At 38.6% G+C, this 15,074-nt stretch overlaps 2 protein-coding genes across 2 annotated transcripts in view; one reads left to right on the top strand and one right to left on the bottom strand.

The window, feature by feature from the left end:
• Positions 1-501: 501 nt before the first annotated feature.
• Positions 502-8,124, top strand: LOC111330089 (aflatoxin B1 aldehyde reductase member 2). Its single transcript, XM_022934888.2, has 13 exons — positions 502-891; positions 983-1,062; positions 1,201-1,262; positions 1,932-1,992; positions 2,683-2,722; positions 2,895-3,041; positions 4,700-4,749; positions 5,252-5,331; positions 5,623-5,689; positions 5,798-5,898; positions 6,449-6,603; positions 6,975-7,055; positions 7,693-8,124. The coding sequence occupies exons 2-13, from the start codon at positions 994-996 to the stop codon at positions 7,758-7,760; spliced, it is 981 nt and encodes a 326-aa protein (XP_022790623.2). The 5' UTR covers positions 502-891; positions 983-993; the 3' UTR covers positions 7,761-8,124.
• Positions 8,125-8,687: 563 nt separating this feature from the next.
• Positions 8,688-15,074, bottom strand: part of LOC111330088 (aflatoxin B1 aldehyde reductase member 2) — a 7,167-nt gene continuing 780 nt past the window's right edge. The window contains exons 4-13 of the mRNA XM_022934886.2: positions 14,771-14,831; positions 14,147-14,186; positions 13,705-13,851; positions 13,517-13,566; positions 12,785-12,864; positions 12,607-12,673; positions 12,421-12,521; positions 10,582-10,736; positions 10,130-10,210; positions 8,688-9,478 (exon numbers count right to left, since the gene is read on the bottom strand). Of these exons, the coding sequence (XP_022790621.2) occupies positions 9,411-9,478; positions 10,130-10,210; positions 10,582-10,736; positions 12,421-12,521; positions 12,607-12,673; positions 12,785-12,864; positions 13,517-13,566; positions 13,705-13,851; positions 14,147-14,186; positions 14,771-14,831 (850 nt within the window). The 3' untranslated portion in view covers positions 8,688-9,410. The remainder of the gene's footprint in view (positions 9,479-10,129; positions 10,211-10,581; positions 10,737-12,420; positions 12,522-12,606; positions 12,674-12,784; positions 12,865-13,516; positions 13,567-13,704; positions 13,852-14,146; positions 14,187-14,770; positions 14,832-15,074) is intronic.

Raw genomic sequence — 15,074 nt, 5'->3', positions numbered from 1 at the left:
GTATTTCCATTCGATAAAATATATTTTCATTTGATAAAAAAAAAAATCTGCATTCGATAAAACATTTTTCCGGCTGGTAGTGGGTTCTCGTCGACGTCATTAATGTCATTAACGATTGCATTATCAGTGGACTATTTCTGTCGTTTTCAGCCTTGTAATGGCATCATGTGGTTTCGCGGCAGCGACTGTAAACCACTGTTGACACTGTACCGTTGTCAATGTCGCAGTGAAATGTGGTCAAATGCCAAGATTCAGAAATAACAGAACAGATATTTTCTGTAGTGTTTACGAGTTTTGATAGTTTTATATCTCAGTGTTCAATTTGATCACGCAAATTTTGGTCAATTTTCAGATCTTCGCCTTAATCCTGAGATCTTCGTTTTTTCGACAGAGCTGAATAATGAAATGCTTAAGTCAGAGGGTATGCGGTCAACAACGCGGGCTCAAGTGTCCTGGGTCTAAAATTTAGCAAACTGATAGCGGAAAGTAATGTGGGCTGACTTTTAAACCAAGGAACTCTGTTTTCGTCGAAGGAATTTTCCTATTTCCATAGGTTTTAAGGAGAAAATTAATGTTTGAAAATTTTTAGGAGGTGTACCAGGTTTTTGGAGATTGTTCTGTTAAAGGAAAGCGGCAAGGAAAACGACGCCTCGAAGCAACAGAATAGGAAATCAACCATGCGAACTCCGTGTTTCCCCGGCAAAACCTGGCGCATGCGTATGCGTTATTCAGCTCTGTCTATTTTTAACGCGTTGATCTTCGCGTCTTCGATTTCTCCGGAAATACCTATAGAGAGGCTCTTCTATGGGACCGAAGCAGAACAACGTCATCACGAGAGCTGACTATTTGCCTTCCGTAGTCCTCTTGTAGTAATCAAGTTGTAGTCAGCAGGCTTGCTGAAAATTAATTTGCGTTGATTCCTCTCCTCAAAAACTCAAGCCTTTGGGATTAAGACAGGATACTGACCCATATTATTTTGTAGCTTCTTCAGTAATGGCCGTGGTTCCTCCAAAGACAGCGATTGGATGCTCAGAGTTAGGAAAGGAGCACACCTTAGGAAAAGTAGGAAATGAAAAAATTTAGTGAAAAATGTTTCTTAAAAACAGAAAACTTGATCAAGTTATGTAAAATGTAAGTTACATTAAGGACATCGTGATTCGAATTAGTTAGGTAATGCGTCAACTATTTCTCTACCCACAGGAGAATGAGTTTGTAAAAATATGTATGGAAAATGGGATTTATAGTTTTGACACAGCTCTCATGTAAGTATCTATTTTAGCTCCGTGAAATTTAAAAGCAAATTTACATCGTCTTTTATGTATGTACATTGTATTTTTTTAAAAATATGTGCAACATTATTTGTTCTGACCTGCCTTAGTAGTGGAAGAGAACTCCTTACATATACATATATAGTTTAGTTTACCACTCCCCATGGGGGCTTTTCAGGGCCAATTCCCACCCATCTCACCCCAGAGGAGGACATCCACAACACAATAATCTCGTGCATGGGAAATTAACATCTCCTAGCTACCCCTATCCCTACAGGAGATGGAGCCTACGGTTTATTCGTCCTTATCCAAGAAGACTAGAATATCAATCCATTTCTTGATTATAGAAAGGTAGCAAATTCTCCTCACTTATTTTAAGACCATGAGAATTGGTCTTAAAATAAGTACCGGTAATTGCTCCTTGTTCAGTTTAAAGGGGAGGGGGATGGGGGCACACACTCCCCTGGTCTCCACTGTTCCTATTGGAGTATACAGGCTCTCAGTTTTGAACTTCCAAGAGACAAATGAGTACTAGTGTAAAATTATCTGTGATAAGCCCAAATGCAAGTCCTTTTATTTAGACACAGCTAAGATCATTTGGTCAGGGGAACTTGAAGATATTTACTCAACTAGTAGTCTAACCTTTGGCTTGACCTTTGAAAGGTATGCTGGTGGAAAGAGTGAGGAGGTTATGGGAAATTTAGATAATCTGAGAGATCCCAAGGTAAATAATGAATCACTAGAGTAGTATTATTATTGTGTTTCTTGGCAATATTTAAATCACATTCATCATTTTGTAAAATGAATAGAAAACAGACACACACTCTAAAAATATACATTTTAATGCTATTGATGATTGGCAATAATGGGTCACAGGATACAGAAGTCTCTGTTATTGCCCAAAATTATGAGGATTAAGGGGGCAGGCAGGCTGAATACAGTGCTCATTTACCCTCCCCACCCCAGGCAGGATACAGTGCTCATTTACCCTCCCCACCCCAGGCAGGATACAGTGTTCATTTACCCTCCCCACCCCAGGCAGGATACAGTGCTCATTTACCCTCCCCACCCCAGGCAGGATACAGTGCTCATTTACCCTCCCCACCCCAGGCAGGATATAGTGCTCATTTACCCTCCCCACCCCAGGCAGGATACAGTGCTCATTTACCATCCCCGTTATGGGCAGGATATAGTGCCCATTTACCATCCCCCCTTACTCATGATTCAAAATTTGATGCTCACTGACACTGGCTGCTATCTAAGTATGAAGCCATCACAGTTGCATCCTGCTCCAGTTAAATTTAAGACAGTGCAGCATTAACAATGGAAACCATTTTTTCTTTAATTTTCACACTTTTTTTCAGTGTCTAATTAAGTGATTTTTCAGTGTCTAATTAAGCATAAATTTCATTAGGTATTTATTGCCACGAAAGCTAATCCCTGGAATGGAAAAGGTTTGCGATGTCTTTTTGTGTGTGAGCTAGTTTACTTTGGATTTCTGTGAAATTACAATTTATGAGAATACATACCAATAGACAAATGTAATTAAGCAGTTATCTAATTAATGAAGTAAAACTATTTGTAGACTTGAATGTCTCTTCTGATGTCATACCTTTTCCCCCCAAGATTTGAAGTATGACAGTGTGCTGGAACAACTAAATAAATCCCTCAGAAGTTTGAAAAGAGACTCTGTGGACTTATTTTACCTCCATGCACCAGACCATAACACACCCATCGAGGAGACACTGGAAGCTGTCAATCAACTTTATAAAGGTAAATGATTTACACTGGATCAGTCTAAGAGACATGTATGGAGATGACCCTTTAAGGAAAACAGATCTTGGGGCAAGTATCCCTATGTTGGATTTGTTTCCTACATTTCCCTTGTCAGGAAATGCCACAAGGTATTTAGCCACAAGGGGTGCCCAGGCACAAGGAGTCTATAGAATATCAGAGAGATATCCATGCAAAAGAGAAGACCCTTTCAAGAGCTCTCCATCTATGAAGTGTATTCTTCTATGAGGTGACTCCTTTTAAAACTTTCTACAGGGCTCGAAATTAATGGTAACCCGTTAACCAATGGTTAGTAATTTTCAACATTTGGTTTCTAAAAATGTGTCCAACTAACCCGACATGGTCAGTAAAATTTTCCAACATATTTAAATATTGGTAGACCTCTGGACAAAGAGCATGTAGACCCGACTCAGAGGAATACTTAGAATACTCAAGTTGTTTAATCAACTGAAACTCTTTTTAGAGAATGTGCTGTAGATGTACTGTCCTTGACTAATCATGGTAAACAAGAGGGAAATAAAAAAAGGTGCATAACTGTCAACATTTTTAAGGTCACCATGCAATTTCAGCTACTCTTTAATTTGTCCTAGTCGTTATTGTCAAAATGTTCAATATTTGAGATATCGTAACTTGTGAGCTTGGATACCAAACTTTATAATTTATTCGACCTGCACTGGCTTCCAGTTTCCGAGCGAATTAAATTCAAAATAATTCTGCTCACCCACAAAGCTCTTCGCCAGTAGTCTCCTATCTATATTCAAGACCTGATACGTCGTTATTCACCTTCAAGAACGCTCTGGTCATCTTCAACATTTCGCCTGTCTCCTGTCAACTTTAATCTCGAGTCTTATGGCTCAAGATCTTTTGCTGTTTCGGCTCCTGAACTGTAGAACAAACTACCTGATGACATTTGTTCTTATGACAATTTAAATCTCTTTAAACGTAAACTTGAGACGTATCTTTTTAAAAATATTTTTTATATGTATGAATTCTCTTTTAATCCATGTCTAGCACCTAGATCTTAGACACCCGTTTTTTGTGAATATTTAAATCTCTGTTAATGTAAACTTAAGACTTACTTTTAAAAATTAATTCAATATATATATTTCTGTTTTGTAAAGCGCTTAGATCAGGTCTGGATAAGCGCTATATAAGTATTATTATTATTATTATTATTAGCTATTAGAGCAACATATTACGTCTTTTGTTGAAGAAATAGGAATTGGGACAACCCAGATTTGATGCAATTTTGATTTTTGTGTGTGTGTTGAATAAGCCAATCTCAAGCAGCATTTGTAAATTGCCTATACGTAGTGAGATTTACAATTGTACATTTAAAAACAAAAATAAAGTTTCCTAGTGATCCAAAAATTAAATTCGAGCCCTGTTTCTATGCATAAACAATGGCCATTTTTAATAGGTTCTTATATAACAGAAAGCAGCTTTGAAAGGCATCCATGTTAAGAGGTGGCCACCAGTGGAAAGTTTCCACCTATGGCCTTATTTCGTCTCATCACATTACAACTCTCCGTGTGTTGGGAGTAATCATTTAGGAAGTGTTTCAATCAATGAAAATTTGCTGTTACTCATTACGAGTTTGACTTGTAAAAATACTCACTTGGTTTTTGAAATTTCAGAGGGAAAATTTAAAGCTTTTGGACTTTCCAATTATGCTGCATGGGAAGTGGTAAGTGATATTACAGCTGTAGATTGTTGCATTGTTGTCAAAAGTGAGGAATGAGAATTGAAATAAAATGGAGTTAAATGAAACTTATCCATTATTTGTTGAATCATAGCAAAAAATATGCAAAACATATCAGAATTATATCCAAGGGGGTTGTGATTTGTAGTGTGGTACGGATTATAAATGGTACTTGATTGCAACAAAATTATTGTGAAACATCTATTTCATGGTTTTAGTGGTGGTATAAATTTCGGAACGCATCAGTTTGACATTTTCAGAGATTCCAACCCTTTAGGATAAAAGGAAAGGTAGATTTGGCAGAGGTGACCACAATCACTCTAGGGGCATTAGCTTCCAGGGCGTGCTAGCCCTGAAAATGCCTTTTTTTTAAACATGGGCCTGTCTGATGGCATTTCCTGCATTTTGAGATCGACATCAATTTTTGTGTTACCTTAGCTGCAACTGGAACTGACGAATGTGCATATGCGTACGGCCTTTCTTTCAGGCAGAAATTTATTACCTTTGTAAGACGAAGGACTATCTTCGACCAACAGTGTATCAAGGGATGTACAATTCTGTCACAAGGTTGGGGTGTCATGAATCTTAAGACTAGCTTGCTAAGGACGTGATATTTTCAGTCAAATTCGACAGAATAACGAAACGTTGATTTTTTTATGTTTTTCATAGCCATAGCGTGAACAGAAAGTTCAGAAAAGAAGTAGATTCTTTAAATGTGATTCGTACAATGATTTTGACCAAAATGCTAAGTAAAATCCGGAAGAATCTAGTTTAGTGTTTGTCTCAGCTTCCTTTTTGTTATTGACACTTTAATACTAGAAGTATCTTTCTCAAAAGAATGTCTTATTATTGTTTCAGGGATGTTGAAAGAGAACTTTTTCCTTGCCTGAGAAGATTTGGTTTGGCTTTTTATGCGTACAACCCGGTAGGTAACTTGATTAATTCTTGTGTGGCGAAACTTGGCAATTGTTAAGTCTTTCCAGAACAGTCTGACAGCGCCCTCTTGTAATTTCTTGTTTTGGTGTTATTATAGCTTGCAGGTGGAATACTAACGGGAAAGCATCGTTATGAAGACAGAGAAAAAGGCAAGATTCAGGATGGCCGCTATGCTAACCCAGGCATTTGGACCGATGCGTGAGTTTTTTGTTTTAGAAATAACGCATTTTTCCCGAATATTTTCTAGCTCTTGCGACAGTCAACAGTCCTTTCAATTCTGCAATGTTCTCATGTCTTCTTCCTTGCCCTAAGAAAAAAAATACACATGATAAGCTCTCTCTTAGTTTCGGCCTGCGACCGAAGCATCAAGGTGTGGGTTAAGTGTTGATAGTCTCCTTCGCAGTCGCTCGGGCTGGAGTCACGCAACGTTCCCCGTCTCCACGCGTGGGGACGGGGAGCGTTGCGTGACTCCGGCCCGAGCGGCTGCGAAGGAGACTACTGTATTGAGATCTTGCTCTAGACACTGTTACAGTGCCCCTCTCCCCACAATCACATAAATGGGTACCGTCAAATTCCCGGGGAAACCTAACCGACCATGGCTAGGTACATTCGATTTGCTAGGATAAGAATTGTTTGGGTTGTGTAGATACCGGGCATTACTGAACCAATCCGGTTTGCTTAAACTAAAACTCTTTCCCGCTAGTTTGCTGTTTTCTCTTTTTAACTTTAGGCTGTAATTTCTTTTCAGTTACCTGAAGCGCTATTGGAAAAAGCCGTTGTTTGATTTACTTGACAAACTCAGAACAACACTGGATCATATTTATGGTAAAGGAAAAGTTTCCTTGGTAGACGCGTCCCTCAGATGGATGTACCACCACTCGAAGATGGATGGCGCTCATGGAGGTAAGTGGCAACAAAACCCTCTAAACAATCACGCAAGCGTGCTAGCATTTTATTCAGCCAAAATCTCCGTTCTAGCCCGCAAAATGTGCCACAATACTCGAGAAGTCGTTTCGAATTAATTTTGATGAATGAGAGTTCACGAATTATTACCGCTCAAGATCCTTCAAAATATTTGTTTTGAAGGATTAGGTACGTTCTAGGGATAATTGCGATAATTGCGAACCAAACAAAAACTGCGCGCTCACTCTCAGCGGATGTAGTGTTTCCGTAAAGATTACTCAAAACTCACGAGTTAAGTTCATTCGGGAACATTGTACAGGAAAAGATATCTGTAGAAAAATTTTTTTTTTTTTTTTTTTTTGCTGTTGCAGATGCTGTAATTGTTGGAGCTTCGTCTGCGAAACACTTGGAGGAAAATCTGAAGAGTACAAAACACGGGCCCCTACATGAGGGTATGAATTGTTACAATGTAGACTGACTTTTTGAAATGAAATTATTTTATACTTTGTCGACTTTGGTAAATGTTTGGACTAATGTTTGGATTTTCAGTTTTTAAGTCTTCGTTCTTAATTTTAGTGTGCAGATGTCAGTTTGATAGCGAAATATCACGTTAGTTTAATGGCTGTGTCTGATTGGTTCGCTTCGTTTTTGGCGCCGAACAAAACTACTGCCTCATCAAAGGACACAACAACGAATTAAAAGTTGAGATAGATCATGGAGATAAAAAAAAATACTTATTACATAAAAATAACAAAGCAGGAACATGGATGTTTAGGGATGGAAATCATTAAGATGGATTTCTAAAAATATACCATCTCAAAGCTTTCTTAACCGTTCAAAACCTAAGAGTGACCATACTGCTGAATCATTCATTAAGATCATGAAAATAAAGGAAATGTTTGCCAAACTGAAAAGCTTTGATTGTTAAACGAATTCTCCTCGTCAGTACCAAAGGAATTGTATATAGAGAACTCAGAAGAGTATGGAGAATGTGGAAATTGATGTTACGGTCTAAAGGATGAATGTTTGCAGCGTTAAGTATTCATTCCAGGGACTATTTAGTTGATACTTCTGTATTTCTTTCTGTAGATGTGGTCAAAGTATTCGAAGAGGCCTGGGGCCAAATTAAATCCGACTGTCCTGATTATTTCCGCTGACGTGACCAACTGAAGGCTCCTCAAGAGAAGTTTCCAGAAAGGAATGTCATGGCTGGCATAAATGGGACCTGAAAGGGAATATGAAGAAATCAAATTTCCAAGACAAAACTATAAGCTGTAAAGCTTTGTACTTTAAAGCCTTCGCTTTGAGGAGTAAAAGTAAAATCTCTCTTTCAAAAAGATTCTCGCCTTATGTCTGAGTGGATAAAGATGTCCAGGGTAGTTTTAAATATATTGAAAGGCAATTTTAGCGGGATGACTACCAGAAACTCGTGCAAGTAATTGTCACCAGTGAGAGAAGTGGTGGGACTTTTTTTTTCTTTTGATCACTCATTAAGTGAATAAAAGCCAGAAATCTTTTAAATGGGAAGCATGTTTTTTTTTATCAGTCATGCAGGGGTAGCCGAAGATGAGAGCCCAAGTCGTCTTTTTTCCCCTTCACCTCCCTTCCTTTTCCTCTCTTCTCAATTATTCTGTTCTCTCAGAGAGCCCCAGACCTTCGCATTAATCTCGCTTAGCTCATCATTTTTTCCGATTTGACTAAAAGGAAATGGAGATCAGACAAAACCTTTCACCGAGGCTGCAAGATATCGAGCCAAAGTGTGCTCGTTAAAATTGAGCTTGTCGAGACCCAGGCCTTAGTGGTTTGAAGCAGTATCCAGCAGTGTCTTATTTTCATTCGTTTCTCAAGAATTAAGATGTTTTCAGGTATTTCACGAGAGTCATCTATGGCATTGAAGAAAGAACATTTTACCGTTTGAATCAATAAATTATCCCAGTAGATCCGTAGATGTAATTTATTCAGTTCTTGGTGTGACACTACAATAGATGATAAACATCTCAAATAATTTCACAGTAGCATCTCCGGCATATAATTGAAATCAAGACCAAACAAATCAGCAAAAGGTGTAAGTCTGAGACAGTTAATTTGAGCAAAATGTTTTTTATTAAGTCTCTTACTAAACCCGAAATCCTCACAACTGTAAAGTATTGTAACATGTTTGACGAACAATGACTTAAAAGGTGTTCACCCTATTGATTTGATAAACTGATTTTTTTCACTTTCAACAATGCCGAAATTCCTGATTTTATTACTAATATTCCCATGTGCCAGAATTTTTAATAATCGATTCAACCTCAGTATTAACTGGTACCAACTGGTTCACGAGACTTCTCACGAGGCTTATATGACTGTCTGTGCGACGGTTAAAGCAGCTGAGGGTTTACGAATTCCTTTAAAATAAAAATCGATTGCAGAAGCACTTTGAGATAAGAAACCTCTCTTGCTGGTTATTGGCAAGAAGGAAGACCCCACCCCAAAGAGAGCTTGTTTTCGGTTAGACACGTGAAGTCAATCAAACCTTTGAATTCGTGCAAAGAAGAAAAAATTCTTACAATTATTGACAAGTAACCTGAAAGATTTTTATTCAATCAAAGACAGTTTTCATCTTTCTTCGACCATGCCCGTGACATATTTGGGCTAAAAAGAGAGCGGTCGAGAACAGCGATATATCTTCCCTATGCATTAGAGTTAAGTTGGTTTTGATCTAAGAAATCCTATTTCTTCCCAATCCTATTTTAAGACCAGAGTCTATCGCCATAACGTTCATTTGAAGGAACTCTTCCTCGGTGAGCCCTCAGTTGATTACTTCAGCGGAAATAGTAAGGACAGTCGCCTTTAATTTGGCCCCAGGCCTCTTCGAATAATGCGACCACATCTAAATGAAGGAAAAGCAAGAGAAGCGTTTAGGAGTAAAAGTTCCAAGGAAGTTTCTAGTATCCTCAGTAGTATACTTCCAGAGCTAAAGCGCCTTGCACAATGAAGTATCCATATGTAAATCTAAGATCCATTGAGTTTACGCACACCGTTAGTCATCTACATTGATGTAGACTGCGGCCTTTTCAGGAACAGTGAATTCGAATCTTAATCCAAACACTTAGCCAAGTTAGAACGCTTTTCGATTGAGTGTCGTAAAGCCAAAACCAAAGTGATCACAACGAACAATAAGAAGAAAGCAAAATAATTTTAACAGCCAATGTGACCTCAAAGTAAAAGCAACCAAACTGCCCAAAGCGCGGGAAAACAACCAAACTGCCTAAAGCGCGGGAAAACAACCAAACTGCCTAAAGCGCGGGAAAATAACCAAACTGCCTAAAGCGCGGGAAAACAACCAAACTGCCTAAAGCGCGGGAAAACGTTGGCGATCAAGTCGTAATGGACTTTTTTTTCGATCTGATTGGATGAGAGATGCGTGCGATTTTTCTGGATCAAAAGTAAAGGATTACGTTCGACACTAAATTGAAAATTTCTGGAAGACATAATAGTGAAAAATAAACTTGTAAGTATCATTCAGGGTCTTCAATCACACCTTCATGTAAGGGACCATGCTTTGCACTCTTAAGATTTTCCTCCAAATGTTTCACAGACGAGGCACCAATAATAACAGCATCTGAAAATGAAAAAGGCTCTCGCTTTGCAAAGAGGTAAAATAATAGCATTTCTACACCATGTGAGGAACAAAGAGCTACTTATCATTCTTTTCCAAGACAACTACGAAACAGGTTGACTAGTTCGGAAGCGTTCGCGGGATTGCGATCGACAACGATCGGGTGTAGGCCTCGGAAAGTTACCCAATGCTTCAATAAAAATTTTCCACAACCTAGGAAAAATAAAAACTAAACAAGCTGCCTAGAATCAACAAGATGTGTTTTACTTCGAAATACACTAGCACTACATTTCTAAACTTTACATTGAGACATTCCAATGCGTAAGGAATGCGAACAATGTCAGAGTGCTTCGACCGAAAATGCAACAATGTACCTCCGTAGGCACCGTCCATCTTGGAGTGATGATACATCCATCTGAGAGATGCGTCAATTAAAGTCACTTTTCCTTCACCATAAATACGATCCAGTGTTGTTCTGAGTTTGTCAAGTAAATCAAAGAAAGGCTTCTTCCAAAAACGCTTTATGTAGCTGAAAAGAAAATGCACTGGTGAAGGGACAAATTTGATTTCAGTAGCTTTCGACGCAAAGCTATCTATAGCGCCTTCCCTTAATTCTGAAATCCTTTTCAAGCGGTGGAATACGTTGCTTGATTGGTTAGTAATCCGCCCAGGGCGTCCATGTGGCAGTTTTGTCAGATTTCTCCTATTCCCCCAATTCATACCTGTCGGAAATCGTGCGTAATATTGTGATCATTAGTCGTTTGTTACCCTTAACGTGATTTTCGCTATGTTTGATCATAAACAATGTGACTTGAGAAAGTGTCAAATGACACACCCAAAACCAATGATTGACAGTGATAAAAGATGTAGCAAAACACGTGAGCGGAGAGGAGACTTTGGAACAGTGGCAGCGAGGGGAGTTGTTGTTGATTTCGTTGTTAGCGTTCGGTTATTGATAATAAACAAGAAGAAATTGCGATTTATGTGAGTGTGTTGGTTCAATCTTGGAGGCAATTCCCAACATACCCCTGGAGTAAAAAAGGCACTGCGAGAACGGAGTATCCCTCCCAAAAACAGAATACAAGTGATCACACCCTGAGAGATAACAGTACCAAGCTAAGAAATATTACGCCAGGAGACACCTACCTACACCTGTCCGGGTAACCAGTCAAGTCGCCCGGAAATGAAAAGCCAAGTCGCCCGGAAATGAAAAGCCAAGTCGCCCGGAAATGAAAAGCCAAGTCGCCCGGAAATGAAAAGCCAAGTCGCCCGAAGAAACAAATACTTACGACATGAAATAATTTGAATATATCAACAAAGTTGAAGTGGTAAATTGGCCACCGTTACGGTTATAAAAGCTGATGTTTCGAGCGTTAGCCCTTGCGCTCCGACGAAGGGCTAACGCTCGAAACGTCAGCTTTTATAACCGTAACGGTGGCCAATTTACCATTTCAACTTTGTTGATATATTCAAATTATTTCGTTACCCCCCACCGACGCAGCGCCAAACAGTTTCTTTAGAAACTATCAGCACTTACGACATGACTCAGGTTCCGAGGCGACATGACTTTGGGCGAGATGACTTCCGGGCGACTTGGCCGTAAACCTCTGTCAAGTCTCAGAACTGTTCTAAAGCTAGCCTGCAGAAAAGGCAACTGCGAGGCGAGCACGGATTACAAAACGCGCGTTGAAGGAGGAAGGCTTTTCTCCCTCACATTGCACTCACGTCCGTTTGTCTGATAAACGCAAGAGATCACGGATCAAAGTCAGTATCTCCCTGACCCAAAGTAAGGGCTCTGGCCTTAACTTGTTATCAGTTGATCGTTGTTGGGTTAGGGGAGGGGAGGAGAGGGGTAGGTGCATAGTCGTTCAGTTGCTGATATTGATCCAAGTCTTCATCGCTACTTCAGGCTACTCTTAGGCGCGAGTCTGCTTCCTGCGAACCAAAAACTTTGACCTCACCGCAGCTCGCAGTCTCAAATCAATTTCTTGCCCTTACTGAAAAAAATTTAGTTATTACAACGCTTCATTTAGTTTATCTTAATGTTCAAGAGTTGTTTCGGATCTCTATAAGTCGTCATCGGAAGTCTTCGGGAATCCTTGGATATAATTGGTTCTTCAACGAAAAATCAAACCAGACTTCTCCAGGAGGGGAGCCCCGAAAAAAAAAGCAGTTCTTGATAACATTTCGGATAATCTTCGGTGCATACTCACACGTCAGCCCACGGGCCCGTACCTCCATAACGACCATACTGAATGGTTCCTTTCTCTCTGTCTTCATATCGATGTTTTCCTGTCAATAGTCCACCTGCGAGCTGAAACGCAAAGAAATGCTGAGTGAATTTTTGGGAGAGGTATGAAAGTGCTGGAACTCCTCAAGCATGGGAAAGAACTACCCACCGGGTTGTAAGCATAGAAAGCCATTCCAAATCTTCTAAGGCACGGAAAAAGTTCTCTTTCAACATCCCTGAAAAGGAAAAAAGTGAACAGAACCACGTGAAAAATAGTAGACAGGGAGTTGAGGGTAACACGTCTGACATGTGAAAGTGTCATCTTTACTTCCTTCCGATCGTCTTACCTTGTAACAGAATTATACATCCCTTGATACACAGTTGGTAATGGATAGTTGTTCAACTTACACAGGTAATAAATCTCTGCCTTAAAGAGACACCATACTGGTTAAAACACTTCTGATAATGTCTGTAATAGGTCCTGTAATGGTTGTCATTAAAACAGATATACAATAATGGTGCCGTTATCATCCTTGTGAATGTATTTTCATAAGTCTGAATTTTTTTTAATACTCCATACAGCAACTGTCCATAAAATGTAAAACATGACTATGTCAATTGGAAAGTAAGTCAACACATACACCCCATGAGCCTTAAGAGTGACTAGCTTCTAAATTCTCCCTTCAATATCACCCTTGAATCGCACATTGAGGTAACGAGAAGTGAGGAAATGATCACCAACCAACAAAGCTCTCATATTCTCCTTGTTAGCACCTTAGGTAAGGTATAGAGAGTAGTACGGAGAAAATGCATACTGATGTTAAGGTGTAAAGAGTCAATAAACCCATGTCAACCAAACTCCTGAACTTTTTTATACTTCAAAAACTATGAAACTGTCACCATCTAAGGTTAAAATACTACGCTACCTTGAAAAAAAAATAGTGCATTTTTATACTTCAAAAACTATAAAACTGTCACCATCTAAGGTTAAAATACTACGCTACCTTGAAAAAAAATAGTGCATTAAGATATTAAACTGAAAAAAAAAAAACTGATTGACTGTAACAAATGTCACTTACCACTTCCCATGATGCATAATTGGAAAGACCAAAAGTTTTGAATTTCCCCTCTGAAATTTTTAATAAAGAAGTAACTTTAAATAAAAAAAAGTAACTAGACAATGCAGAACACAGTGACATGTGATTTAACACATGAACAACCAGGAATCTCATCTGATTGGTTGAAGGCAACCATTAGCCTTAATTACCTTTGTAAAGTTGATTGACAGCTTCAAGTGTCTCCTCTATGGGTGTGTTATGATCTGGTGCATGGAGGTAAAATAAGTCCACAGAGTCTCTTTTCAGTCTTTTAAGAGATTCATTCATCTGCTCAATGACTTTGTCATACTTCAAACCTAATGAAATAGAAAATTATCATTTAGATTTAACATCAGACATATATACTAAATCCTATGACAAGCAGACCACATTTCAAGTGGACATACCCAGTATGTTAAATTGGGAGAACATTGGCCTGGGTTCCAAATTTCTCCATTTTTTATTGACAGACTATGGCCAGTATTCTTCAGACAAACAGTTTAACATTTAAATGGTAATAATTTTTTTAGGGTAAGTTAGTTTTGTCTCATGGAAATGCAAGGGACAGAGATATTGTACATGCAAACTTGTAAATCAATAACTGAAACAGACCTTTATCACTCCATGGATTAGCCTTTGTGGCAAGAAATACCTGATGAATCAAAGATAAAGGACTCACCCAAGGATAACACAGTTGCTTACATGTGAGCTAAAAAATAATTGGCTTGACAGAGATGAGAGAGGGGGATAATCAGAGTATCAGTTCTTAATCCCAGATCAGCAGGTCCGAGTTTGAGCCTGTAGCTTTAGTCAAGGCATTGGGCCAATAAGAAATAACCTTGACTCAAAAGCTTATTCCATTCTATCCAAAAGTGAATAATGGTCCACAAGAAAATCAAGAAAGGAATAAATAAATAATAAATAAGGAAGGAAGTGTTGCTACTCATTTGGAGAGGGGATAGGTTTACATATACCTTCCTCATGCTAGATGGTATTGTAGAATGTGTTTTACTGTGACAGACTTACATCCTAGATAGAAAAGCAGTACTCTAACTTGCTTCCTTCTTAAAATGCCCTGTGAGCCATGCGCCTTAAATGACTTAATTCTATCAGAAAAATTATTATCAAAAATTGATGATGGTCATCTTTCTTAGAACCTCAACCAAATACACCAAACACTGACCAAAAGGAAAGACAACAAAAGCCAAATGTTCAGCAAATAATAAAATCGCAGACCTTGGGATATTTGAGAATGTCCATTTCTCCCATAAATTCTTCACTCTTTCCTCCAGCATACCTGTAATTTGAAGAGGATGAATCAATTTTCATTATGAGCTATATTTTAGTGACATGCTAATAAATTCTAACTGAAGTTAGATGAAAACATTATACCCTAATTCAAACATGTCATATTTCCTCATAACTCATCTCCTTAAACGTGTTATTGTTATCACATTGTGATGAGAAGTAACATGTCTATCAGTCCTGTGAGAGAAAGGGTAACAAAACTATAATTTTAATGCAGAAATTTCCACAACTT

Source organism: Stylophora pistillata, chromosome 13 (genome assembly GCF_964205215.1).
Source record: "Stylophora pistillata chromosome 13, jaStyPist1.2, whole genome shotgun sequence".
Lineage (NCBI taxonomy): Eukaryota > Metazoa > Cnidaria > Anthozoa > Scleractinia > Pocilloporidae > Stylophora > Stylophora pistillata.
The sequence above is the reverse complement of the archived record's forward strand: the minus strand, read 5'-3'. Positions and strand labels throughout refer to the sequence as shown.